The sequence below is a fragment of the Pan troglodytes genome, chromosome 15 (genome assembly GCF_028858775.2).
Source record: "Pan troglodytes isolate AG18354 chromosome 15, NHGRI_mPanTro3-v2.0_pri, whole genome shotgun sequence".
Classification (NCBI taxonomy): domain Eukaryota; kingdom Metazoa; phylum Chordata; class Mammalia; order Primates; family Hominidae; genus Pan; species Pan troglodytes.
Window position 1 is genome coordinate 50,015,180 of NC_072413.2, and position 27,867 is coordinate 50,043,046.

The 27,867-nt window shown below is 43.5% G+C and overlaps 1 protein-coding gene across 4 annotated transcripts in view; it reads right to left on the reverse strand.

Annotated features, from left to right (window-relative positions):
• Positions 1-57: 57 nt before the first annotated feature.
• The window catches only part of NID2 (nidogen 2), a 63,642-nt gene continuing 35,832 nt past the window's right edge, over positions 58-27,867 (reverse strand). For 2 of the 4 annotated variants that reach the window (XM_009427813.5, XM_009427812.5), the window contains 13 exons: positions 24,834-24,977; positions 24,017-24,145; positions 22,501-22,644; positions 15,341-15,460; positions 14,350-14,583; positions 10,346-10,567; positions 9,572-9,741; positions 6,842-6,971; positions 6,166-6,337; positions 3,111-3,268; positions 1,850-1,973; positions 1,049-1,161; positions 58-776 (listed from right to left, as the gene is read on the reverse strand). In XM_009427813.5, coding sequence (XP_009426088.3) covers positions 766-776; positions 1,049-1,161; positions 1,850-1,973; positions 3,111-3,268; positions 6,166-6,337; positions 6,842-6,971; positions 9,572-9,741; positions 10,346-10,567; positions 14,350-14,583; positions 15,341-15,460; positions 22,501-22,644; positions 24,017-24,145; positions 24,834-24,977 — 1,871 coding nt within the window. In that variant the 3' untranslated portion in view covers positions 58-765. The remainder of the gene's footprint in view (positions 777-1,048; positions 1,162-1,849; positions 1,974-3,110; positions 3,269-6,165; positions 6,338-6,841; positions 6,972-9,571; positions 9,742-10,345; positions 10,568-14,349; positions 14,584-15,340; positions 15,461-22,500; positions 22,645-24,016; positions 24,146-24,833; positions 24,978-27,867) is intronic. The other 2 variants (XM_016926087.4, XM_016926086.4) reach the window with 1 other exon arrangement.

Genomic DNA, 27,867 nt, shown 5'->3' on the forward strand with positions numbered 1-27,867 from the left:
CATATATGCCAACCCCCAACTTTGTCCTAGAGACAATATAGATCCTTAAGTCATAGGAAAACTTAAAACACTTTATTGGAGTAATCTAGAAAATTTTAAAATTGTTACATCTTTGGTATTTATAAATGTGATACTTTCTGTGGGTACTTCTATAGAGGCACTACAGGATCAGAAAATGCAAATTGAATCATTTTAGCACCTTTTGATATAAATAGAAATGCACTGATGCAGAGGTAAAAAATCTTAGAACTTTTGTTGGGAAACTATAAATAATTGGTCCTTTATAATTGGTCCTTTCCCATCAGTTCTGCATTGGCTTCTCCAACTGTCAAGGTTTAGGATTATATTTTTATATTGATCACATGTGCTTTAATTTCTTGGCCAGAAAAAATCCATAGCAAAAATCAGGTTTAGAGTCTTAAACTCTAATGCTTAGTTGAATGATAAACTCTAATGCTTAGTTGAATGAATTTGATCTTTTAAATATTGATAAATGTTTACAAGAAGTTGCTTTAATAAGCAACAGTTAAAATTCTGTTACCTTTTTAAACTTGCAATAACAACCTTCATTTTTAAAAATACAGTAGTAAAGATTGAGGTATCAGCTTTTCACAAAAGTCTTTTTGCACTAAAAAATGTTCATCTTGTATGCTCAGGAACGTCTAATGGCCAATTCCTTTTTTACTTTCTTTGCCTTTGCAGTCACTGTTCTTTAGGGTCCAGGTTCTGATTGTAAACTCCAAGTCTTCCTTTACATTACTGTACTTACTTTCTTCCTGTGAGAGAAGAGCAGGGGTGGGACAGGGTGGTGGGTGAGTATATTGTAACCAAGTTGCAACAGCAAGTCTTTGCATTTTGTGTTTAAACTAGGTAGATTTTAGATTTAAGGTAGTATAAACTAGGTAGATTTAAGGTAGTAAAGACTGGCCCTCAGGGCAGGAAGAAGGCAATGGTGGCAGTGTCACAGGCAGCAGGGGTAATCAAATACCATATATATCCCTTCTCTACCCTGCTAATTTAAAGGAGCATCCTAAAGCATACTTTTTACCTGTTGGGCAGTAGGGGTAGACTGCAGTTATCCCGTAGAGGTGAGATCGTTGTTCTGGGAGATACTCATCAGTAAACTGGCCACTATGTTTATTTACTGATACAACACCATCCCTGGTAACAGAAAGGAAGAGTGAATTCAGGGAGAGTCATTTACTAGATAAAGAAGTTAGCTACAGAAAATCAGTTGCAATAGAGGAAAATTTCTGGCAGCCTTCTCTGTCCAAGGGCTGATGCTAAAGCCATACTGAAGTTTGAAGACCATTGCTCTAAATCCATTGCTCATCTCTAGCTGCATGTTAGAATCACATGATGAGCTATCAAATCAGATTTGTAGGGCATGGTGTAAAGGGCTTAGACTTTAATGTTCCACAGTTCCTCATTTGAGAACTAGTCTAAATAGTATTTTTCGGTCCCTCAGACAATATGTCCACAGTGTCAAAAGCCAACTTAAGCCCTGTAATATAGCTCATGGTATCAAGGGTAGTCTTATTCTCTAAAGAACATATTTAGATTAATATGCTCCCTTTTGAGACAGTTAATTATCAAATAGCTTTGCTACTTTTTAAGCTATATGTGAGCAATACCATTCGATTTCTGGGTGAAGTAAAAGGATGATTTCAAAAACATGAAAGGATGAAAAACATCCTTGAAGGATCTTATCTGCCAATGAGGAGGTGATGAAACAAAAGCCTCAGAGGGCTTAATGAGTCAAGTCAGGTACTGACTTTTGGTAAATCAAGTGGTGTGTCCTCTGGAACAGTTGGCCTTTTCAGGCTTGTCCAGAATTTGTGGGGCTCACCTCCTCCAGTCTGTGTGGTAGAAGTGATCTGCATAGCTTACGATGCTGAAGGGGTACTTGAGGTTGTTGTGAATGACACGCCGTCCAGTTCCATCAGGTAGTGTACACTCCAGTTTTTTGGTTCCTTTTAAAACAAAGGGGGAAAATGAGGTCCTTCAGCTGCTTTGCCAAAAATGATAGTGACATATAGTGATAGTGACACAGTGATAGAATGGGGAAATAGGATATTTTACTTCCATTACAGTCATAGATTAGCAACTGTAAAATTACCTGTCCTATTACTAGTCTCCAGTTTTCAGTAGAGATTCAAACTTTCAATCCTTTTTTGGAAGACAGGATTGCATTTACTGAAATCTGGTAAGTTTCTGCCAAAGTAGGGCATTAAACATAATTATTTTTATAATTTGTGTGATTTCAAGCCTTAGCTTATAAATTATAACATCTGGGTAAATACTTGCCCTTTGTAAGCTATGTCTATAATTACTGAGGCAACCTTTTAACCAAAATCCTTAGTATTTTTAAAATATTTTCTAGGTAGGAGGAAAAAAGTGACTAAAATGGTAACATAACTCATATTTCAATGTAAAGGAATCAGTCTTAAAAATTTTTACAATAGCTAAACCATTCAAGAATTTCCAAGTTTCACATTTCTCATGGAGCCCTGATTTAAATTTCAAATCCTTTTAAGAAATGTAACTTGTTTTAAACAACTGGGTTATAAAAGTGACCTATGTACATTAGGCCCTTTTATTAGATTACAAATTCAAGAACAGTCTTTTTCATATTCTTTAGTATAGAACTAGACACACAGCATTTTTTCAGTTGTGCTGATAAAAGCAAACAAATTTAGGTTGCTAATACCCATGTTATTACTGAAGGAAGCTACCCTGCTACAATGCTTTCCAAAGAATGTCCTTAGCATTATAACAGATGTTTATAGGTAAGTTATAGTGACCCTCTCCCCGCATAAGAATAACTTCACTTAAGTTTGTCAATTCAACAATGGCTAATTCTTTTAACTGTTAAAAATATGCCAGGCACTCATGGTCAGGCAAGCAGTACAAACTTACTGCTTGATATATCCTTCCCTCCACCCAAACCCCAGAAAGTTCATTTTAAGACTCATTTAATAGTACTTAAAAGTTTACAGACCAAAGAAAGGAGATCTAAGTGATGGGATTTCATTTTGTAGTAAAATCTGTTAGTGCTCACATTCACTGTGATGAGAGGTTATCTATTTGCATTCCATCAGTAGTATTACCTGCATCTGCCCAGCAGAGCAGTTTAGAGAAAGGGTCAAAGGTTAAGCCATTGGGCAATCCAATGTCTGTATTGATCAGAATTCTTCTGTTTTCTCCATCTAAAGATGACGTTTCAATTTTAGGAGCTTCTCTATTCCAGTCTGTCCAGTACAAGTTGCTGTAAGTTAAAAATCAAGATTGTAAAAGAATAGCTATGTAGCCTGTGGTAGGCAGCATCTAAGCAGCCCCCAGTGATCTCCATCTCCTCATGTATTATAGCCTTAAGCAATCTCCTTGAGTTTGGGCTGCATTAGTGTCTTGCTTCTTCTAGTGCATAGAGTATAGCAGAAGTGATAGGCTATCACTGCCGATATTCGGTCTCAAAAAACTGGTTTCTGCCTTAGGGGCTCTCTCTTGCTCCCTTTGAGGGAAGCTGGATGCCATGTTGCAAGCTACCCTGTAAAGGGGAACATGTGCCAAGGAACTGATGTCCTTGAGGGCTGTTGGCCAGAGACATTAGTCTTGCCTGTAGCCCATGTGAGCATGCTTGGGCTGTGTCTTCCCCGAGCTGAGCCTTGTGATCACTGCAGTTTGGCCATTACCTGATTGCAGCCTTGTGAGAGACTCCATGCCTGAGGAGCTCAGTGAAGACACACTTGGATTCCTGACTCACAGAAACTGTGAGACTAAATGTTATCTTACGCTGCTGAGGGTTTGGGCAATTTCTTACACAGCAGTAGGTAACTAATACACAGCCATATTCCACTTTTACCTGTATCACAAGGTTTTCTGATTATTGTCACTATGTGGGAGAAGTCATTACTAAGTTACTATCAGAATCCCTGCCTCCGAGATACCCCTTGACTCAACTGCCCCAAAACCCTCCGTTTGTTGAAGTCTTGAATTGGATCTTGGGTTTTAGAATAGAAACAAATACAGCTGTTAGGAATGGCTTTGATACAAACTATGGAACTTGAAGAGATGTGGACCAGGGATTTGAGAGGGAAACTGTTCTTTCTTCTGCCAAAAATACAATTTGGTACTTGAAGGGGTACCTGGCACCCAGGGATGGAAACATTTTAAGTTAAGCACTTTACCTTTTAAATGCCACGTTAAAAATGAAATATATTCATAACAGATACTAACGAGGAAATATGGTCCTATTAAGTGGAAATAGGTTATAAGGAAACAAACAGGTTTATAGTTAGAGCAGAAATAATGTTGAAAGCACTTTTTATAAAATACTATTTTATAAAAGCTATAGAAGCTTTGAATAAATCAGTTGGGCTACAGAGAACCTCAGTGAGAGGAGAGGAAGAAACCATAGGTTTCCCCTGTTGCGAATTTCATCCCTTATGCCCAACAGATGAAGCAGAGAGAAGCTGAGAGCAAAAGCCAGAAAGCAGTTTCCACTTTGCGCTAAGGTGGAGGTGGCCAGAGGGTACAGCATGCATATCATTGCTTCATCGCTTCTGATCAGTCTCCTCCCCAAAATGATTTAATATCATCAAAAACAATAAGTCTGAAACAAGCTCACACAGATATTTGGTGTAAATTATTTGGGGATTGCCAGAGGAAGAAAGTTGTAAAGGTGAAATCTATGAGAAAGCAAATGAGAAATATGCAGGAAGGCTTGACAACCATTCTGTTACGCAGTTGAAGGAGATGTAATTACATGTGTTATATTGCAACCTGGTTCAAAGGTGGGTTTTCTTTTTATTAAAAATTCAAGTCCTTTAGCATTTATATTTGCTGTCTGGATAAGAAAGTTCTACTTTCATATTTAAACTCATGGCTGTGATGTGGATTTCAGCTTAAAAGTATGCTTTTTCCCCAGACTCCAGAGACATGGCCAAAGTATCATTGCCTACAAGATGGCAGCTCTCCCCAGTTTTCAGGTCAAGCACCAAGAAGGAATGAGGGGCCGGGCGCAGTGGCTCATACCTATAATCCCAGCACTTTGGGAGGCCAAGGCAGGTGGATCACCCAGGGTCAGGAGTTGGAGACCAAAATGGCGAAACCCTGTCTCGACTAAAAATACAAAAATTAGCTGGGCATGGTGGCACATGCCTGTAATCCCAGCTACGTGGGAGGCTGAGGCAGGAGAATTGCTTGAACCCAGGAGATGGAGGTTGTAGTCAGCCGAGACTGTGCCACTGCACCCCAGCCTCGGCAACAAAGCAAGACCTTGTCTCAAAAAAAAAAGAAAAAAGGACCTTCCAAATGTCCAAATGTCAGAAAGGCAAGCCTATGCAAAGAGTTTTTAAGAGGGCTATTAATTCCTGTTAAGTCAACTGGAATAGAGAAGGATACAGGTACTTTTCCTGTGTGTAGAACCCAAAGTTTGAAACCACCTTTGAGGCACTGCACTAAGTAGTTCGTAGTCAAAAAGCACTTACCTGAAAATTAAAGCTGAAGGTTTTCTTTACTGATTTGAAGGGCATCTGGGAATTTCATTTCGTAGAAACTCCACTTAAACATGGCAAGAGTTTCTCAAGATATAAAAATTCTCCCTGATTGTAACAAGTACTGAGACAGTGAACAAATCCTGTATGTCACATTTGATGACCTTAGCAATTATACAGACAGGGAAAATGTTTATCTTGATTTCTGCTACAGCAACATTGAAGCCAGAGGTGTCTGAGCTTTGGCTAATGTCACTTGATGTAGGTCGGCCCTACTGTGAGCGTCAACCCTGGTTTCTAAATGTGCTGCTGGAGGAATCCCACTTCACTTCCAGTTTAAGTGTCAGCTGAGGCCTGGCCTGATCATTTGATTCAGAGTAGCCCTAGTTCTCACAACACTATCTGAATTTTCTACATATCACATCACAGACTAATATTGTTTATACCAGTCTTGTTTCCTCCTAATAAAATATAAGTGCCATGAAAGAACAGACCTTGTCTTTTCCTAGAACAGGTCCTGACACCTCTTAGATCCTCAGTAAATCTTTGTTACATGAATGCATTTGAGCTTTCACTCTCTTGTTCTGACCTTCCCCACATTGTATTTAAAACCCAAGGGCTTCACATCAGGATCTACAGGTAAGAGAAGAATTAGGGAAGCCCAGCTGACCCTCGGATTGGATCCACAGCGATGGCACGGGGATTCACCAGATCTGTGTAGAAGAGGACCTTGCGCTCAGAGCCATCCAGCAGGGCGCTCTCTATCTTATCCAGGACGCTGTCCGTCCAGTACATTGTTCTGCGGATGTGGTCTATGGCAAGTCCTTCAGGGCTTATCAGACCTGGAAATAAAGCAAAGTCAGGACTGGAGTGTTTGCAGGATATGGAGGGCAAACCTGAAGCCCTCCAACGGTCGGGTGGGCAGGGGGGTCAGCAGGGGAAAACAAAGCCCAAGTGTCTCCAAGTCCCCAAGAACCAGGTTAATAGAGAAACAAGTACTTTTGTTACATATTCCACTACCTCTAGCTTCTAGACCAGCAGACCTACCAGTTTGATGACAACCGGCATCCACAGTGCCAGAGCCAGGCTGAATAAACGAAGGTGTCACCCTGAATTCTTACCATGAATTCTTTTAAGAAGTGCGCACAGTAGGAATCACCTATTTCATTCCGTATGTATGAAGGTGTTTGCTTACAGAGGGGGCTAGTCATACAGCTCAATAAAATGACTTGCCTAGAACTTAACCTCCCCTAATGGAGAAAAATCGAGGGGAGACTTCGGCGTAAAGTAGACAAGTGACTTTGTAGAATCAAATGAAATGCAGACTGCTGAGTGAAGCTGCTGACCTGAATTCACGATCGTCTCAGGCTCTGCTCCCAGTTCCAGACTGGCACGGCTGATTGTCCGTCCAGCAACATCTGTCCAGTACACCATCCTCTCCCGGCAGTCGTAATCAATTCCCACGATTATGGAGCCCTTTGTGCATCAAATCATAGAATTAGAAGAATTAGGTTACATTTCCCCTTTGTTCACACCAGCTGCCTTGCTCATGCACGGCTGCAGTGAGCAACACTGCACTGTGATCCTGCAGGCAACAGAGCAGAGTAGCTGGACATGTGGGCACTCGGGTGAAATCTAGGCTCAGCCACTTAGTAGCCATGTGGCTTTGGGCATTTAACCTCTATGCGTTTGTCTCATTTGCAAAATGAGGCCAATAGTGTACCTGCTTCATATGGTTGCTATAAAAATTAATACTATAAGAGCTTGTAAAGTGTCCTAATCAGTAATCGGTATACAGTGAGCCCTTCAATAGGTGCTATTATGACTGATGATTTAAAAAAAAAAAAAAATCAGCCCCTTCAGTAATTAGAGGACATGGCCTTAAGCAAAATAAGTTTTTAATATTTTACTGGGTAAAAACTGAATCTTTTCCCAATGTCATCAGCACTTTTCCCAGAGCCTTAATAAAATTTGCCACTATATGCCAACAAAATCTACTCTCCCCTCCTCTGTGAATGAGATCTTTCCTCTACCTGAAGTACAATCACCTATACTCCTGCCCCTGACTCTTAGGAGGCAAGATGTTGGTTATATCCTGTACTAAAGAAAGTGTAGTCAGGCACAGTGACTCACGCCTGTAATCCCTGTCCGTTGGGAGGCCAAAGCAGGAGGATTGCTTGAGGCCAGGAGTTCGAGACTGAGCAACATAGTGAGACCCCGTCTAAAAAACAAAAAATAAATTAACTGGGCATGGTGGCACACACCTGTAGTCCCAGCTACTCAGGAGACCGAGTTGGGAGGATCACTTGAGCCCAGGAAGTCAAGGCTGCACCAAGCCGAGATGGTGCCACTGCACTGCAGCCTGGGCAACACAGAGCTACACCCTGTCTCAAAAGAAGGAAAAAATCTAATTTATTGGGTTAAGGAACTAGGGAGTAGTGGTTATCCAACCTCTGGCTAGTGAGGTCTCTCCTCATTGCTAAATAAATGACAAGTCTTTTTAAAAAATAATAAAAATAAAAAAAATGTTGAGTCTGATATTTTTCCTCAACTCCATGCAGAACTTGCTTCATTCAGTTTCCAATCCAGGCTCCTGCTCTGAGAAGCCCAGCAGATGTGCAAAGCCAACATTCAGGGGTTAGCTGGCTGTCCCTGAGGTCATACAAGTTCCTGCCTTGCCTAACAGCCTCCTGGGGCTTGGCTTCACTTACGCCCCCTGGGAGCATAGTCAGCCAAGAAAGATTGTACAAAACGGGATTTGGCTTCAGTGGAAAAACAGGCAGCTTATATGGGGGGCGGGCCTAAGGTCAACTACACTTTTATGTGAAAATTGAAAAGTCGTTTGTCCCAGGCAAGAGTACACATTCAAATGAGCTTCCATTAACCCGGGAATCATGGGATTCATAAACCCATGTCATAACCTCAGGTTAAGAGAAAAAGTCCCAGTTTAAGTAAATTTCCTTAAAATGTGCAAATAACCCATGTCCCATTTCTTTCAGTTCCACTACCACTACCATCACCACCCTGTCCTGGTCAGGGGCATGTTCAGAAAGGCAATCAAGCTCTATGACTTGAATAAAAGAGGGTTAGCTTAAAGTGATGTCAACTTCTTAGTCTCTACCTCTTCCAGAGAACGTTTTACAAAACAATGTGAGAGTTTTCTTGGGGGAGGGGACAGGACCCAACAAACTCGAATCTTAAAAAGAACACATCTCTTCCTAAACACTGGCTGCCTCTAAGCTTTTCTGGAACCAAATAAGTGTAGTTCATTAACAGAAGTAAATGTAAACTTGAATGCCGTACTATTCTTTCTTAGGGATGAGCAAGTGCCTGGAGTGTGAAGTTCAACAATGGAATCAGATGATTTTCCACTGTGTCGATGCCATTCGAGACAGCCACCCTTATTTTTCCTCCATTTTTGAGAAAACCCGCTCCCCAAAATGGGGTGCCTTGCATTAGGGAGGCTGCTGGCTCAGGAAGCATCAAACATCCCCGGGGGAAGGCTCCATCCACTCCTCTCCCAGCATCACACACTCCTCAAGTTTTCATCTATGGAGTCAGGGAAGGTTAGGAAAGAAGTGGGTCAAAGGGACAGAACCAAAGTGAAAGGGAAGGGCTGCAACGGTGAGACAGTCATTAACTGACTTACACTTGGAGTCCCCAACAAATCGCAGAGATCACACCTTGTGACTAGTTGTCCTGTCACTTTGATTTCCAGGATTTCTATGGAGATGTTATGACATAGAACCCTGGGGACTTAGGGTAAGAGTCGGTCCATTTTCCCTTGGATCACCATACAGCCTCCATGTGCTGACAACTCTAAAGTTCCCTTTCCATATTATCTGAAACCCCATGAACGAACCAGAGAGCACAGCCTTGGTCAGTGACAGGTGACTCCCAGCAAGAGAGAGCCCTGGTCCTATGGTGGTGGCATCGGGCCCATGCCGATGGGCTGCAGCTCAGAAACCCTCCAGGACTTCCCTGCACCAGTCCACCTCACTGCAACAGGGCCTGTGAGGTGGCTCCCACTGGGAAAGCCACGCAGCCCTGCCCCCGACAGGAGAAATCCACTTTACATGCAGAGACAGCAGGGTCTTAGCTGCATCCTTCTGAAGCCTGGTGCCATTGAGGGGTAAGTAGCCAATCTGCTGGCCCTGAGTATAGAGCAGGAAGGTGCCCACAGATGGAGGGGTCACATCTGGCCGGGGCGTGGGCCGGACCATGGGTGGAGCGACGGTGGGTATACCTGTGGGAGAGAGGGTGGGAGAGCAGGAAGGGGAACAAGGTCAGGCAGGGAGAAGGGAAGAAAAGTTACTTTACCACATACCAGAGCCTCCAAAAATATCAAAAGTTCTTCGCCCTACGCAGATGTGCTCCAGATGTTCTTCAAAAGAAATTCTAATTTCTAGGGTTTTTTTAAGGATCAATTATGTAAATCTGCCATTTACTAGGGAAGAAGACAGCAAAACACTTCCCTCAGAACAAAGCAGAACAGATTTTTTTTTTTCAAGAGAAGAAAAAAAAAAAACAGAGCCAGCATTGTGTCAGCTTCCTTTTAGGACTCCAGAGTGACACGTGTCCCCTGTCACCCTGGGCTGGGGAGGGGAAGTAACTGCCTGCTGAACCGAGTTGCAGATGTTCCAATTATGGAAGCTGCTAATGACAAAAACCAGACACCAAACGCAAATTGGGATCTTGTGTGGACCAGATTATAAATCAACATAGCACATAGTGACTTCTTTCCTTAGACCTGGTGACCCCACATGTCCCCCCATTTCACCACAGCAGGCACCATCCCTAGCAAAGGCCTTAGATACAGCTGAGGGGAGCGGGGGCGGCCAGGTGCTTACACGCAGGGGTGGTGCCTGGCTGGGAGCGGGTGCCCTGCACCTCTCTGCCATCTTTGTCCACACACCAGCAGAAGTCGCTCTTTCCGTGGCACTGCAGGGGGATGAAGTGGCCCAGGTCATCGCACTGGGGCACGTACTGGTCATCCCGGGGGGTGCCACCGTAGTGCTCCAGCAGGTTTTCCCTCCAGCGCTCACAGATGGTCGGGGGCCTCTGGGTGGGCTCTGAGCAGATGGGGAAGAGGGAAGAAGAAAAACCTTTGATTGTGAGTCAAGGACAGAATGCAAAATGTAGCTCGAGACCCCATGCCTGGCCTCCTGGCCTTCCTTCTCCTACTGTCCAGGTCTCAGCCAAGCCCGTGGACACCAAACTTGGGAAGCAAATGTGTTCTAAGTACCTCTCCACCATGGGAATCAGAAATAGATCATCTGATGCTTCTTTCTTGCCAGGAGGGTCTGTCATCAAGGCCCAGCCACATCAAGAAAGAACAAGAGGAGGTAAGATCAGCAGTGCAGCTCACTCAGCCTGGGAAGGGGCATGATCTCCTTCTGGCCAGGAGAGGCCCACAAGGCCCATCCTGCCTGTACCTTGGGCGCCTCTGCTGACAGAGCACTTGTGCAGGTGATCCTTGGAGACTCAGTAGCCGAGGTGATGCTTAAAGCCAATTTGTATTCATTCCCCACTTGCTTCAAGCTTCAAGCTCAAAGCTGCTGAGGAGAGGGCCATCTTGCGACTGGCCAGTGTGTGTCTTAGAAAGTATTACTGAAAGCCCAGCGCCACGGTGCCCTCTGTCTACCCACTGGAAAACTACATGGAGTAAAGGTAAAACTGAGTGGAATTAGTAGTAAAGCATAGCAGAGGTGGTGGCAAACAGCTTAAAAATGGTTCTTCCACAGCCCAGTTTCCAGAATTGCTTTAGCCACCCTGCACCTGGGATTATCTCAAAGCTGAATCTTTTCCTGCAGGCTCTAGCTTCCTGCCATGTTGCCCTTTCCCCCTCTTTCTCCAGCATCCTCTCCTCTTGTCCCCTCCCTCACAGCTCACTCCATGGTTGAAGTCCTGCTGGCTTTGGTTGCAAAGCAGTTTCCTCCCAGGCTGCTTCCACAGTGCCATTGAGGCTTTGTCCAAAATACAGGTTGTTCTGAGAAGACTCTGCTGCAGAAGGTTATTGAGATAACTTGTTCATTTATGTTAGGACTACCCAAAGGAACTTAAACAAGAGGAGGTGCTTCCCCTTCCTTTTTAATTCCTGCAACTTAAAGCATATGGTCTGCAGAATCACATAGCCAATAACCCTACTTGCTACCACCATTTAGATGTATAATAGAAATCAGAAACTAATAGAAACTGAGCCCCTGCCTTCACCATCAAACCAGCTGCTCCCCTGGTCTTTCCCATATGAGTAAATGGCACCTCCATTTTTCCACTGCTCAGACCTAATTATCCTTGACCCTCCTTTCTCTCACCATCCACATTTGATATGTCAAATACTCTTTTTAAGGATACCTTCAGAATCCACTTAGAATATCTTTACTTCTCACTACTGCACCCCCTCACCCTGGTCAAAAAGCCTCATCCTCTCCCTGCAATTTCTGCAACAGCCTTCCCACTGGTTTTCCTGCTTCCACCCTTCTATGCCCTCACTCTCTCCAAAACCAGTGTAAACTCAATTAGCAGCAGCCAGAATGGCCCATTTTAAACATAAAGGCATTTCATGTCACTCCGTTCAAAACCCTCCAATGACTCTAAAGAACAAAGCTGGGAGCATTATGATCAGGTTCCAGCACCTACAATTCCTCTTGGAACACAAAAGACTGCGAATGAAGTTGTCAGAGCTCAAACCCAACTAGCTCTAGCTCAACTACACGACTCACCAGAATTGGGGGAAGCGAATGCCGTTCAGTTGTCACTGTAGCTCATGACCCATGGAAGACAAAGCTCTTTTTAAGACCCCGTGGAGAAGGTAAGACTCTGACTTCTTCAGCCAAATGTGTCTCAAGGAACACAGAGAGGGAAATGCTACTTCCTCAAACACTGCAGGATTCCCTGGAGAAGTTCCCAATTCCACCCCTGCTCCACATTCAGAACTCCAAGGATCCATTTTTGCTTTAAGGGACCACCCTGTGCTATGTGTCTGCATTCCAAACAAAGAGACATGCCTAACTCCTGGGAAATGCGTGTCCCAAATCACTCATACATGGGCATCCCTTTCATTCGTTACTATTTGCTACTTTTCAACCCAACCATGAATTTCTTTCTCTTGTGCTTCTGGTTGGCAAGGGTTTAAGTATTTTGAAATTGTGGGCACAGAGCGTCCTTACCCTCCCTCAAGCTGACCCCATCAAACATGAGACCAGTCAGAGATAGCAGTTGGGGCCAAACCAGCGCCGAGAGAGTGTGGGCAGGAAAAAGTCCGCACAAGAGAACACGACCCTATTTTCGTCATTCACTTCTCAGTCTCTTGGTTCCCCCTTTAAAATCTTGGTTCCCCCTTTAAAATCATTGTCCTTAACACATGCTTGTCTTAATAAATTTAATTGAATTCTGAACCATTCCCCAAAGGCACCTCCCAACCATCTGATTTCTTCAAATCCCAGATGGAGTTAGAACCAAGACATTTTCAAAGAGAAGGCATGAGGGAAATAGAATTTCTCGTACCTTTTTTGGACCTTTAAAATCTTTTCCTAAAAATAGAAACAGAGGGACTATGGATCAAACCATTACCAATTTTTACCTATCTGAGAACCACCAAGACCTGGCCTTTTTTTAAAAAACAAAAACAAAAACAAAAAACAGAGTCTCTGTTGCCATGCTGGAGGGCAGTGGCATGATCTTGGCCTACTGCAACCTCTGCCTCCTGGGTTCAAGTGATTCTCCTGCCTCAGCCTCCCGAGGAGCTGGGTCTACAGGTGCGTGTCACCACGCCCAGCTAATTTTTGTATTTTTAGTAGAGACGGGGTTTCACTATGTTGGCCAGGATGGTCTCAATCTCTTGACCTCGTGATCCACCCGCCTCGGCCTCCCAAAGTGCTGGGATTACAGGCATGAGCCACCATACCCGGGCAACAATTAACACCATTAAAAGGGAAAAAAACTATTGGTAATTCTCCAGTTCTTCTTACTTTCACACATTAAAAGCCAAGACTAGTATTTATGGAACCCTTCTCAATAGTAAAAATGGATCTTTGGATAGCAAGCTGTGTCGGAATCATTTTGGCTAAAAAGGTATCAAGCCAATCCTATGCTCTTCATTAAATAAAGTTCTTCTGTAATGATTAAGGAAACAAGTTTTACCTATCCCTGAATAATTCAACAAGGAACAGAAAGTTGCCTTATCTGCCTGCTGTTGGAATCGACTGTGAGCACTTGATCACCATGCCCCACCCAGCTGGGGAATGCTCTAGATGGTAGCAGGCATGTTCTCAGATTGTATGGGCTAACAGAAACCAGATGTCTGTGCCTCCTCTGAGATGTTGGGCTGGGTTACAGAGGGCTGGGATTGTCAGTTTAGAGAAAACTAACTGGCTCCACTAGCAGGTGTTATTTTTCTAATTTTTCCTATTGATACTAACAGAGCGTTCATACTGTTTCCTGCCATTCAGAAGGCAGAGGTAAACAAGATAGTTACATAGGAAAGCAGTTTTCCTTCTGGTCAAAACGCCAGTCTGGCCAGATCTTCTAACTGTCAGATCTCCCTAAGCTGCTCTAACAGGTCTAGGGTAGTGTTCTCAGTCTGACCTACATACACAATCTCAACTTTCAGTTTGTACTGGACAAGGGTCTAAGAGGCCAATGTGTAACAGATCATATGTGTCATGTATTGCATATCTCTATGTCCTTATGACACAAACATGCATATTTGTACGCACTATTATTCAAGTCTTCTCAGGAGGAAAGAGGCTATGAAAGATGGTGACTGGCCCTGTGCCTGCGTGGTCCGGGCAGGAATTATGATCTACCTACCACCAGTGCCATTCTGCTTCTTGAGCCCCAGGCCTAAGCTCACCTGGTGATGGTCCACAGTGAGGCGGGGTGGAGCCAGGTGGAGTCTGGGTACCAGGAACTTCATGACCATCAGGGTCCACGCACCAGCAGAAACCAGTGCTGCCATGACACTGTAGGGGCAGGAAGTTGCCCTGCTCGTCGCACTGGGGGATGTGGAACCGGGCCCCAGGATAGGCATACTGGGCCTGGGCATGGCGCTGCTGTTGTTCACAGGGTGTCTGGCTTGAGGTGGAGTCTTCCAGGATCAAGGCAGAGGAAGACACAAAAGAGAAATAGAAGGCATTGCAACCCATCCACTTCACCAGCCCACAGCGTGGCATGGAAAAGTGCTGGGATTTTGGAGCCCGAGATTCTTATTTTATAATACCTTGTCACTATTTACCTCATTTCTCTCCAGTTCTTCCAGTTCATCCTATAGGTCCCTAGCTGGCTCTAAGTGTAAAGCAGCCCAGCCCCTCCCTATTGTCATCTGGGGAAAATGAGGGATAGCAGTGGCATCTGCCCAACATCCCAAGGGACTCTGGAGAAAACAAGCCAAAGCTCATTCATGCCCTGAGGCCCACAGGTTAAGTCTGAGAAGCTGCAAGCCAACGGCACTCACGAGACTGCACCAAGCTAGCCAAGCTCCTCTAACACGGTCGCCACGGGCTTAACCCTGGCTACCGGCGCATAAGGCTCTGCTTAATAAGCTTGATCTCAACACTTCATCCAAATTGCACTCATCAAGGTCAAGCAGATCACCAAGGCAGTTAACCAGAGCTGCTATGAGGTAGGACGATGGGTGGGTCGTCTCCTGCAGGCCTCCAGAAATGTTACGAATCAGTGAACTATCAGTAAACTAGGCAGCAGGAGGTAACCAAGGAAAAAAATCCACAGCTTGGAAAATCCACCAAGGCTCCAGACCAGGCTAAATCAAGAGTGGGCTGTCATAGAAAAATATCCTTGAAGGAGCTAAGAGATTCATGTGCCTAATCTGGCCCTCTGAAACTTACCAGGTATGCACTGAAATCCATCCCCATAATATCCGGGTTGACAACGGCAGGAGAAGGAACCAGGAGTATTGTAGCAGGTAGCTGCAGGGTGACATCTGTTTTCTGAGCATTCATCTACATCTGCAGAGGTCAGAAACAGAAGAAAGAAGCAAAGAACACTATGACTTCACTCACACAATCTGTGCGACTGCATGGGCTTTGGATATGTGGATCAACATCCAGTGAGGTGTCAGCTTCAGAAGACCTTTGAGCATGAGCAGAAAAATGCTGACACCTAAAGGGAAGCTTAATAGAAAGGAAGAAAAAAAATCAAGGAACATGTGAGTTAACACACTAAACATGTTCAGTGTAGAAATCAAATGGGTAGTCGCTCACAGAAAAAAAAACACATCTTACAGCATGTTTCATTGACAGTGAATTCAAGGAAGTTATTACCTTTGAACTAACCTTTAGACTATAAGTCATTAACTTCCTTTCAGCAATGCTGCAATAAAGACAAATATATCCAACAATGGTTTTTTTTTTCTTTCGTTGTTGGCACCATCTCCCTGTAACATTCGTCTGTAGATGCAAAGGAGCCAGATGAGGCCCAAATATTTTTCAGCTAAGAAGCACATTCTGTCTTGACTAATTAGAATCTTACTATCTAGAACCACACCCCCATTAACCAGGTATTTTCTTTACTTTCCACTTTTAGAAGAAATAAGAAAAAAATATTATCTAGGGTTTTGAAATAATACTTACAAAATGGAAATCTAAATTTGCCAGGCATATCAGTACAAACAATTCAGGCCCCTACACTCTCCACATAGCACCATGAGGATTAATTTTCACCATCATATTTCTCAAAACTACAAACTCCTGACACTTCAAACAAAAGCCAACTTACATTCCTTTTATTTAATGAAATCCGCATATGCCGACAATAGCAAGTCACCCACCCCTCCCATCCCCAGCAGAAAAAAAGCAGCTCTGAGAATTGAATGGTTAAAACTAACGCCCAAGGGATGAGATAAGCTACCTTAAGAGACAGGAAGTCTTTCAGAGTAAAAGGAGGATAAACAAAGGTTGTAGGTCCGATTAAGGCTTGGCTGAAAATAAAACAAAGCAGTAGTTCCATCCATAGTAATAACCAAGTTTCTTTAAAATGTGTGAATAGAAAAAAAAAAAATGTGGGATGGTGTGATCAGTGTGAAACCTAGAAAATTAGAATGTGTTGCATCAATATGGTGCAGCCCATGGTAGAGACACATCGGCATGGGAAGACAGATATTTGAAGCCCTAAATTTGATGTGAATGGGTTGGGAACAGGGCTAGCTCCTCACCCTGGGAGGAGCACCATGGGAGCCTCAAGAGGCTCCCATGACCCACATGGAACCTCTTCTAGAGTTACCTGCACCACCCTTTGTCCAGACCACACTGTCACTGGGTCATCCTCTAATAACTAATGTGCTTTCTCGAATACCATTAAGTACACACACTGGGCATTAAGCGTAGGTGTTCTGTTCCCTAGAGAGCAATCTCTTATGTTATAATTAGAAGGTAAGTATTCTGCTTATCTTCTGCCTCTGGGAGTTTAGTCAGCATATATCAGTTCCTAGGAGTCCTCCCCCAAAAATTCTGAACTCAATGCAACCCATAGAGTCTCCACCCAGGTGAGTGGTTGGCCTCCCTGGATACCATCATTTCGCCTATAAAGGCAAGAAAGCAGATATCAATTCATCTGCAAGGGTAGAAACAAACCAGATTGGCTCCTCAGTTACCCTGAAATCAACCAATGTTGTCATAATTATCCCTGAGCTTGGCTCTGCCTCTTCAACAGGACAATTCAAATGCCCAGCTGGGCAAAACTGGTGACCATCCAATACCTTGGACCTGGAATAGGCTGTAAAACTGGCTGTAAAACTAAAGCCGTAAAAATTAACATTCAGCCGAATGCAGGAAATTAAAGCTATTCACAATACGCATGCTAAAAGTACTTCTAATGGTAACAGGAACCCCAAGCAATGACAGGAAGCAGGAATTCCTGAGACACAGGGCCTATTTCTGGAGCCCATGGAGCAGTTTCTTATTGTTACTTTTGAACTAAAGAGAGAGGGGATTCCCCAGAGCTACCAAATAAATCAACGATGTGCTTAGAACCTTCAGCCTAAGAATTCTGACTCAATCTGAAAGACCAGCCTTCCTCCCCACAGATACTGTTGGCATCATCAAAGATACTAAAGTTCTGGGTAGACAGAAACTATTAGAAATGACCAACAAGGAGGAGAAAGTCCCCAAAGAGACTGAAGATCTCACAAGTGAGAAATTCCTGCCCCAAAGATTGAGACTCCCTGAATTCGCAGTCCTGACTCCTCCTTGGAGGGCCTCTCACACCATGATAGAGACTAGAGTCCCGGGGCCTGGGCATGCACAGGACATCAGATGTCAAGAGAGAAAACATGGAAAGACTTTCAGCCCCCTGGCAAGGGAGGAACTTTATTGGAGAAGGAGGCCACTGCTTATGCTTAGTCATTACTAGCAGGGGTCTGTAGGGACTGCTATACAGACAAAAACGTTCAAGAAGTCGTAGAGCCCCTTTATCACTCAGGTAATGAGAGGTAGCTTAATCTCAGTGCAATTCTACACTCTATTAAGCTAGTAAAGAACCTGTTTGGAAAATGTGTTAAAAATCCTTCGAGTTCATGCTTTTGTGCTTCAACATCCTTCTCACTGCCCCAGTACTGAGCAAAACCAGCAGGAACTGTTGGATGATAAACCTAACCCCTGGCCTCGAGTTCCCCCAGGCTCCCGCCCCTTCACCACTGCCCACTTGCCTTTGAGCCCAGTGAAATTTCTTGGCATCAATTAACCTCAAACCCATCCCAGATCCCAATAAAGGATTCAGCCCACAGGTCCCACTCTCTCTCTACTGTACAATCTGTTCAATTGGGCACCCTGCTGATTGTACCCCTGTGTGGCATGTGGTGAACCCACTCCAGACCTGTAAGTGTAATAAACTACTTCCTTTCAAGCTTCATCCTTGCCTCCTCCTATAACCACACTGATTTTACCATACCATACCCAACATCTACCTACATTCTTGGAATAGGAAACCTGGCCAGGCACATAATGGAGATCATGCTTTCGTTATCAAAGAAGAGAGAAGCTAGGCCGGGTGTGGTGGCTGACGCCTGTAATCCCAGCACTTTGGGAGGCTGAGGGGGGTAGATCGATTGAGCTCAGGAGTTTGAGACAAGCCTGAACAACATGATGAAACCCCATCTCTACAAGAGATACCAAAATTAGCTGGGCATGCTACTTGGGGGGCTGAGATGGGAGGATCACTTGAGCCTGGAAGGTTGAGGCTGCAGTGAGCTGTAATCACACCACTGCCCTCCAGCCTGGGTGATAAAGTAAGACCCTGCCTAAAAAAATAAATAAATAAATAAAAATTAAAAAAAAATAAGAAAAGAAAAAACGCCAGGAAACCCAAGAAAGAATAATGTCAGTATCTTCCCTCAGGCCCCTGAGTAATGATGGCTCTGGGTAATGGGCCATCTGTAACCCAGCTTCCTCCACTCACACTTGCTCCTCCTGGGAAGGTCCCAACTCAAGACAATCTGCTTTTGCACCTGGCCAAGTCACAACAATCCAAAAGGACAAACATGTCTGAGAAATATCCAGCTCACACCAACACAAGTTTGAAATCACTCCAGATTGAGGGAAGCTGCAGAGGATTTAACTCTACTTGGATAAAAGCCTCCTGGCTAGTGACTCAGACCAGACTGAGAACCCAAATCCAAGTGCAGCCTCTCCAGGGAGCCGGTTTTTTTTTTAACAAACTATGGCTGGAGAAAAACTCCCACACCCCCTTATTGTTAGTTTGATGGAGTAAAAGAGCATGTGCTTTAACAATGCATAGCTCCCACAAAATACAGCCTCTATTCTTTGGTCACTGAGACACATGTACCCTATGGAATGCCTTTAAATATGCACACATACACATATATTTCTATATTTATTCTTCAAGTTACTTTCATGATTAGCCTAGCCTGATTTATGCATAGGTCTTTAGGAAAATGACCATTCATTCTCTACTACTCCACAATCTGAAAGTTTAGAAGACAACTACATGGTAAGTGGCTGTGGTAGGCAGCCTCTAAGATGGCCTCCAACAGTCCCTACCTAGTGGTATTCATGGTCTTGTGTAATCCACACCCTTTCAGTAACTTGCTTTTAATTAATAAAGCAACATTGAAGGGATGTCATTTTTGTGATTATGACTTCCATATTGCTAGCAGACTTTCTCTGGCATTAATAAAGTAAGCTGTAGTGTTAGAGAGGCCCAAGTGGCAAGAAACTGAAGGCAGCCAACAACCAGCAAGGAACCAAGGCTTTCAATCCAATGGTCCTCAAAGAACCGAATCCTGCCCATAACCATGAGTGGATCTTTCCCCAGTTAAGCCTTCAGATGAGACCACTGACCCACCAGACACTTTGACTGTGGCCTTGTGAGAGATCCTAAAGCACAGGACCCAGCTGAGCCATTCCCAGGTCCCTGGACCACTGATATTAAATGTCTATTGCTTGAAGCTGCTACATTTTAGGGTAATTTATTATACAGCAATAGATAACCAATACACTGGGGGAAGCACCTGATGAGTTTGGCATATTTTTAGTTTGTAGGCTTTGGAAAGAATCCTAAAAGCAGAGAACCAGAAATAAAATAGGGACAATTGAAAATGACAAAAATAGGGCAAATTAAAAAATGACAATACTTAAATTCCCAATATGGAAAAGTAGTCAATTTCAGAGCCCTAACATGACCCCAGAAGGTAATCAAAGTCTTGCAGGACAAGTAGAAGAAAAAAGGAGGGACAGAATCATTGTAGAAGTGATCAAAGCATGCAGCATCTAATCTAAGTTAATATTCCGATTAACACTCATCATATCTAGGCTGAAATTAATTTCAACTTCTTTGCTTTAAACAAGAGAGCTAAGGAACTAAATATTTTTAAAGCACCATCTCTGCTGATCTGAGCAGCCAGATGTTTAAATAAATTCTACAGACAAGATTTTTCTCAGTGGATTCACATTTCTTAGAGCTGGTACTAGGGTTAAACCAAACAAACGATGTGTTCCACAAGAAGGAAAAGCATCATTCCCACTGTCAGGCTTTGGCACCTCACCCTGAACTCCATACCTGTAGAGGGTATCTGTAAAGAGTGTATCTATTATAGATATACTCAATGTTTTCTCACCAGTATATCTATGACAGATGGAGCTCCTGGCTGGTTAAGTGGGACAAACATCTGTGAATTACAAATCTACCTCATTCTAATTGGGAAATACTCTTTATCTAGAGCTAGGGGTGTTTATTCAAGAGGTCCATAGTCTTCTTACATTACTGGGCCTAATACCAAGACACACAGGAATCCCAACTGAGGGTTACCGTCTGTATTAGTCAATTTCCTGTTGTTTATAATAGAATATCTGAAACTGAGTAATTTCTAAAGGAAAGGAATTTATTTCTTATAGTTCTAAAGGCTGAGAAGTCTAAGGTCAAGGGTTGAAATCTGGTGATGGCCTTCCTGCTGGTTGGGACTCTCAGTAGAGGCCTGAGGTGGTGCAGGACATCACATGGTGAGGGGGCTGAGTGTGCTAACATGTTATTTTAGGCAGGTCTCCCTTCTTATCAAGCCTCTAGTTCCATTCCCAAGATAACCCATTAATCCATTGATAGGGGCAGAGCTCTCATGATCCAATCACCTTTTAAAGGCCCTACCTCTCAATACTGCCACAGTGGAATGTAAGTTTCAACATGAGTTTTGAAGAAGACGAATATTCAAGCCATAGCTTCAACTCTCAATACCACCACCAAAAATATCTATTTAGTGAAAGAAAAAAATAAAAGGGCTGAACTGAGCCACGGCTTTGGGTTAGTTCAGCATAAATTGTTCAAGAAAACCATGCAGCAGAGCTTCTGTACAGCACAAGTGGAAAGAGTAAGAATGAGGCTCAGAAACCACCATGTGCACTTGCCCCATCCAGAGAGAAGTGGAGGGCTGAGCTGCTGTCACAGTGACCTTTGTTCTGTCAGTAACACATGGCCTCAGCCTGCTGTCCACTCAGCCCATCCTGCTGAAACCAAAGGGAAAAAGGAATGGGAGAAGGATGAGAATCAAACATCTGGTGAGGAGGAGGGAGGCCCGTGCTATTCGGATCTGGTATAAAGCTCCCAGGAATTGCAAAGCTGTTCTTAGCACATCAGCTCGGTGGGCCTGGGCGGATGGAGGCAGATGCACACAGCAACACCAGGAGCAGGGGAAAGTCTGCCTTTTAAGGTTCATGTTCCCCAGCAGGCCCTTTCCCATTCTAAACACATTTCCCACCATTCTCTCATCCCCAGTGTGTCGTTTTACCCTAACTGTGTGTGTGTGTGACTCACGTGAAACTGAGTTTCAATCTGATCACATACCACAGGGTATGTTTGGAAAACCTTTTGTGATTTAAGATTTATTTAATGATTTCTATTTTAAAGTACTCCTAATCCTAGTTTCATGGACATTTATACTCAGAGAGTTATGTCTAGCCTTTAAATAACAACCTCACACATTCTTTCTAAGTTAAATTCCAATGGCTAGCCTTGCAAATGGTTTGGTGCTTTTATAAAATACTGCATTAAGTCTTAAAGATAGATTTCTGGGAGAAAAGTTTTGATATGTGTCTTTTTATATATGTGGAGTTCTCTCTTTTGAAAGAGGAGAAAAATTAGAAATTATATATGTGTTTAGAGATTGCTTAAAATATCACTTAAAGCAGAAGAGCACAACCATAAGTGTTGAATTAAGGTGGAGACCGCCTAACAGGAAGGTATGCAACTTTCCCTAAATTCCTCCAGCCTGCGCTGGCTCCAAGGAACCAAGATTAGAAGCTCCCGAGTGCTACAGGAACGTCTCCGGCAAGGAAGCCATATATGCTCGCCCATCTAGTCCAGAGGAAATCACCCTTGGCTCCCCTTTCTAACTCAAAGGACGCTTTTTTCTCACTATTTTGGCAGCCACAAGGCTGTTAGAGTCAAAGGAAGTCCTTTGTCTTTTCTGGGAGAGCTCCATCTATGTGGGGATGTGCATCCAAAGCAACTTTTCAGTCATTGAGGCTGACCTGCAGTTACTCACCAGTGCACTGGTGCCCATCGCCGGCATAACCAGGCAGGCAGGCACAGCTGAACGTGCTGCCTCCATGGTGAACACACCGGGCCTGCCCAGCAGCAGCACAGGTATGACTGCCATCCTCACAGGGGTTGGCAGGTGGGGTGATCACTGAAAAGAGAAGAAGACAAGGGCATCCAGAGTTTAGGCCTGCAAAGGATGAGCCTCGCTCCTCATGGCATGATCCACAGACCAACAGCAACAGACCAGGGAATGCAGGTTCTCAGACCCTACCCAAGGTCCAGTGATTCAGAATCTGGATTTTAACAAGATTCCTAGATGGTTTGTATGCTATTAAAGTTCAAGTACTGGTATGAATTTGCTGTTAAAATACTAAGCACAAAAACCCATCACCTAAGCAGTCCTCAATTAAAGTTTATAACACTCCAGAGCAATTGCTACACACACACACACACACACACACACACACATGCAGTTTCTCCTATCACTTTTACCCTCATCCCACTGAATTAAAGAGTGCATTTTCTTTCTTTTTTTTTTTTGAGATGGAGTCTCACTCTGTCGCCAGGCTGGAGTACAGTGGCGTGATCTCGGCTCACTGCAACCTCCAACTCCCTGGTTCAAGTGATTCTCCTGCCTCAGCCTCCTGAGTAGCTGGGATTACAGGCGTGAGCCACCATGCCTGGCTAAAGAGTGCATTTTCTTTACTCTCATCCATCTTTATCAATGGGATGAATTGGGATAGTTCTTTTGATCCATTTTTAGGTCTGTAGTATTTTCTGGAAATATAGAAGAGGTAATTTGTTACAGAAGGAGCTCTTTAGCCAGTCAAGTAGGACATGCATCAGTGAATTATAAATCCATCTCTTCTAATTTGAAAAATACTTTAGGCTCTATCTAAAGAGCTGGAGGTGTTTACTAGTGAAGTTCGTCATCTTGTTACATGACTGGGCCAGAAATCCCAACTGAGGTGGGCATCCTTCAATAACTCAACACCAAAAATATCTATTTAGGGAAAAACAGTGAAAATAAACAGGGCTGAAACTGAGCCATAGCTTTGAGAGATTTTGCTGTTTTTTTTGTTTGTTTTTTTGAGACAGAGTCTCACTCTATTACCTAGGCTGGAATGCACTAGCATGCTGTCAGTTCACTGCAACCTCTGCCTCCTGCGCTCAAGCAATCCTCCTATCTCAGCCTCCTGAGTAGCTGGGACTACAGGCGTGTGCCACCACACCTGGCTGATGTTTTGTATTGTTTGTAGAGACGGGGTTTTGCTATGTTGCCCAGGCTGGTCTCGAACTTCTGAACTCAAGCGATCCACCTGCCTCAGCCTTCCAAAGCGCTGATTACAGGCGTGAGCCACCACATCCAGCCAGCTTTGGGTTATTTTGATGTAAACTATCTTCTTAAGAAAACCATATAGCAGAGCCTCTGAATAGCAGAAGTCAAAACACTGATAGATTAAAGAGCAAGATTAAAGAGCACCATTTTGGCCACACAGGAAGATGATTTTGGAACTCACAGATGCAAGTATGCCGGTCATCTGCAAACTCATAACCACTCCGGCACTCACACCTGTAGCTTCCAGGCAAGTTGATACATACAGAGTTGGGGCCACAGCGATGAAAGCCAGTTGCACATTCATTTTCATCTAAGAAGAAATGAGAAGAGAAAAATTCTGCTTAATTCAAGGGTCCCAGAAGTGGAGGGTCTAAAAACTCAATGTTTTCTCACCAGTATGATGCTTCAATGGGACAAATGGTTGGCAAATGTAGAATTTTTAAAAATCAGATATGAATGCATGTTGCAGATAATCAGAAATAGTAAAAATTTCATGCCATTCAAGTAAACACCACAGGAAGATAAATTTTTAAGTGAATATTCTAAGAATTCTTTAACTGTTTTAAAAAGAATGGATACTTGGAAGAAAACCAACAATTTTTTTTAATATCAAGAAATTTCTACCGTTGCCTTTTGGGGATATAAGACACACAATCTCTGTCTAAAATTTAAAGAAAATCAGAAAATGTGCTTTTTGGTAAGTCTAAGAACTACTTATTACAAGCTCAAAATTATAAAACTTAAAACATCCAGAACTGCAACAGATGTTTTCTTTTCACAGCCCCGGTGCAAAATCCACTCCACTCCAAACCATCTCTTCAAACCTAAACAGCTATGCTTTAATTTTTAAATAACTATATTCAGATTAACAGCTACTAAAATCATTGACAATGGAGGTTGTAAAGGTGACAGATACTTGTCTTCTACAGACATAAGGCTGGGGAGGGCAGAGGAAAAACAAGGGCTACAAGAAGGAGACATGAGAACATGGCTCTTACCCACACAGTTCCGTCCATCTCCCTGGTACCCAGATGCGCACTCACAGGTGTAATCTACACCTGTCCCTGGATGGCACCGTGCTGTTGTGTCACACATGTGGCTCCCATCATAGCAAGGATTCACCGGAGTGGGGTCTGAATCCTCTGCATGAGTAGAGGGGAAATAAAAGCACAATCTGGCTATTGGTAAGCAAATGTCACAGATGGAGATAGAGGAGTCCTCGGAACTGACTGCATGTCTGTGTTTTGTGACACACCTGAAGACCTTACTAAATTATCCATATCTGAAGCTAGGGTGGATTTTCTGCACTTCAGTTTTAAACTCCAGCATGGCTTCCTATTGCCTACCCTATAGACAACTAGTACCTTTACTTGCTTTCAGTAGGTTTGCATCCAGGGAATAAAAACGCCCAAAACATCTGTTTAAAAGTGCTTTTGCTCTATTATTTCCTGTGATTCTTGGGATAATTCTATGTGGTGAGTTGTTGTCCCCATTATGTGTAATTTTCACAGATAAGGAAATCGAGTGAGACATGGGAAAAATTGCCCAAGCTCACAAAGTCAGGAAGTGGCACAGCAAAGACTCAGACTCCAACTTCCTGGTTCTAAATCTGTTGATCTCTTACTAAAATTCCCAATTTTTATAGGTAAATCCAATTAATTTTAAAAATCTTGCTTTTTAAAGATTTCTAAGACTAAACAGGAATGACTTTCCCAGTATTTACTCTTCAGGAGTAGCCTTACCAAGGATCCATCTACTCACTAGGTAGCGATTACTTAACAACTGAAATCTTCCCTAGAGAAATCTATTTTGGCTGAGCATGGTGGCTGATGCCTGTAATCCCAGCACTTTGGGAGGCTGAGGTAGGAGGATAGTTTGAGGCCAGGAGTTCAAGACCAGCCTGGGCAATATGCCAAGACCTTATCTCGAGAAGAAAGAAAGAAAGAAAGAAAGAAAGAAAGAAAGAAAGAAAGAAAGGGAGGGAGGGAAAGAGAGAGAGAAAGAAAGAAAGAAAGAAAGAAAGGAAGGAAGGAAGGGAAAGAAAGAAAGAGAAAGAAAGAAAAAGAGAAAGAAAGGAAGAAAAAGAAAAGAAAGAAAAGGAAAAGAAAAGAAAGAAAATTAGCCGAGCATGGTGGCCCATGCTTGTAGTCCCAGCTACTCCAGAGGGTGAGGCGGGAGGATGACTTGAGCCCAGGAGCTTAAGCTTGCAGTGAGCCATGATTGTGCCACTGCACTCCAGCCTAGGTGACAGAACAGGACCATGTCTTAAAATATATATATTTATTTCTACATAATAGTCAATGCTCATTGAGCATTTATGTGTGAGGCACTGTTCTAAACAGATAGGAGGATGCCTGATTACATCCTTCTAACTACATGGTGAGGAAAATACTATCTCCACTTCTGCTGCATCACAGAGAGGCCAAATAACCTGCCCAGGGTTACACAGTCAGAAGAGGTGGATGGAGCTGGAATAAAAGTCTAGCAGTCTGGTTCCATAGCTCATGCTTTCCACCGCTTTGCTGCAACCCTCACTGAAGGAACTTCATGAAGTTATCTAGTCTAAGCCAATGGCACAGAGGTATTGGAAGGAGTGTCAGATGCTCAGGTAGAATGAATCTATCAACTCTGGCACTTCTGTGCACTTCTGAGTCTGCCATGTAAAATGGAAATAGGAATATGTACATCTGCCAATCCTGCTAAAGAAAATTAAGAAAACCCAACAGAACATATTTGAAAGGCAATTCCCCATTGGCAGGTCTACCCAGTCTCTACTGACTGCACTCCTTCTGCCTTCTCAGTGGGGCCACTGTTCATCATTATTTGAGGTTCTAGCTCAACCTCAGTCCCTAGAATTAACTCTAATCTTAGACTCAAAAGATTTCCAGAGCCCCAGCTAAGCCTGTCAGATTCTACATTGAGCCATCTCTGCTACAAAGGGAGATCCATCTAAGTTGTAATAACTCAGGCTTCTGCCTCATACTTCTGTGCCTGAGGCCCTGTCTTGATAGCCAGCTTAGCATCCTCTGAGTCCCATCCTGCTCACCAGTTCTCACTACTCACAGACACCAGCATCATGGCATCTGTAGGCAGACACTGGCAGTACCACCCATTTTACCACCTCCTCCTGGATTCTCTATCATTTCACTCTTTCTGACCCGTGTCTCCCACCCCACTTTGTACAGAATCTTCTATTAAAATGGAGAAATAACAACAGGAGAGAATCAGGTTCTTGTCTTATACTGAGCCTTCAGTGAGGACATGACCCTGTTCTCCATTGTAACAGATGCTGACTCAGGAACCTGGTCTATACTCTCAAGTTAACTTGGCAACCACAACCCCACTGCTATGGGGAGAGACTTGCCCAGAGTGACTCCTAATCTAGATCCCAAGTGCTGACTGCTGCAGCTGACCTCATAGACTGGACTCACTCCCAAGTCCTTCAGGGTGTCTGGCATTCTCCCCCGTGCCTGCCCTACTGCCCACGTTATGGCTCTTCCAGTGCCCTCTCATAGCCTGCTGTGAGCTGGGATGCCTTGGCTGAGACAGCCTTGTTTTCTGGTAAACTCTTTCCATCCCACTTTATAAGAAACACCACAGTGCATTCTTGTAGTGGAATATTCCCGTATTATTGATTCCCGTATTATTGGCTGAAAATAAGGAGGGCTATGGGTTTATCCTCAGTTCACCACAATGTTGTTGGCTGGAGTAACAGAATCTTTGCCAAAACAAAGGACCAATAGATAATTCCAGCACTTTTTAAACCTGATGAACTATGTCAGCATAAGCCTAGCTCCCTGAAGCATGCAGACATCCTTGGAGGTCCGTTCCTCTGGATCTCTTGGCTGACAGGAAAGAGGCACCGCACTGGGGTTGTGGTTGCCGAGTTAACTTGAGCCTAGACCAGGTTCCTGAGTCAGTCCTCAATAGGTTATAACTAAGGACAAGGTCATGTCCTCATCCATTAGGACCCAATGTAAGACAAGAACGTGATCATCCCCCATCATTATTTCTCCATTTTAGGAAGATTCT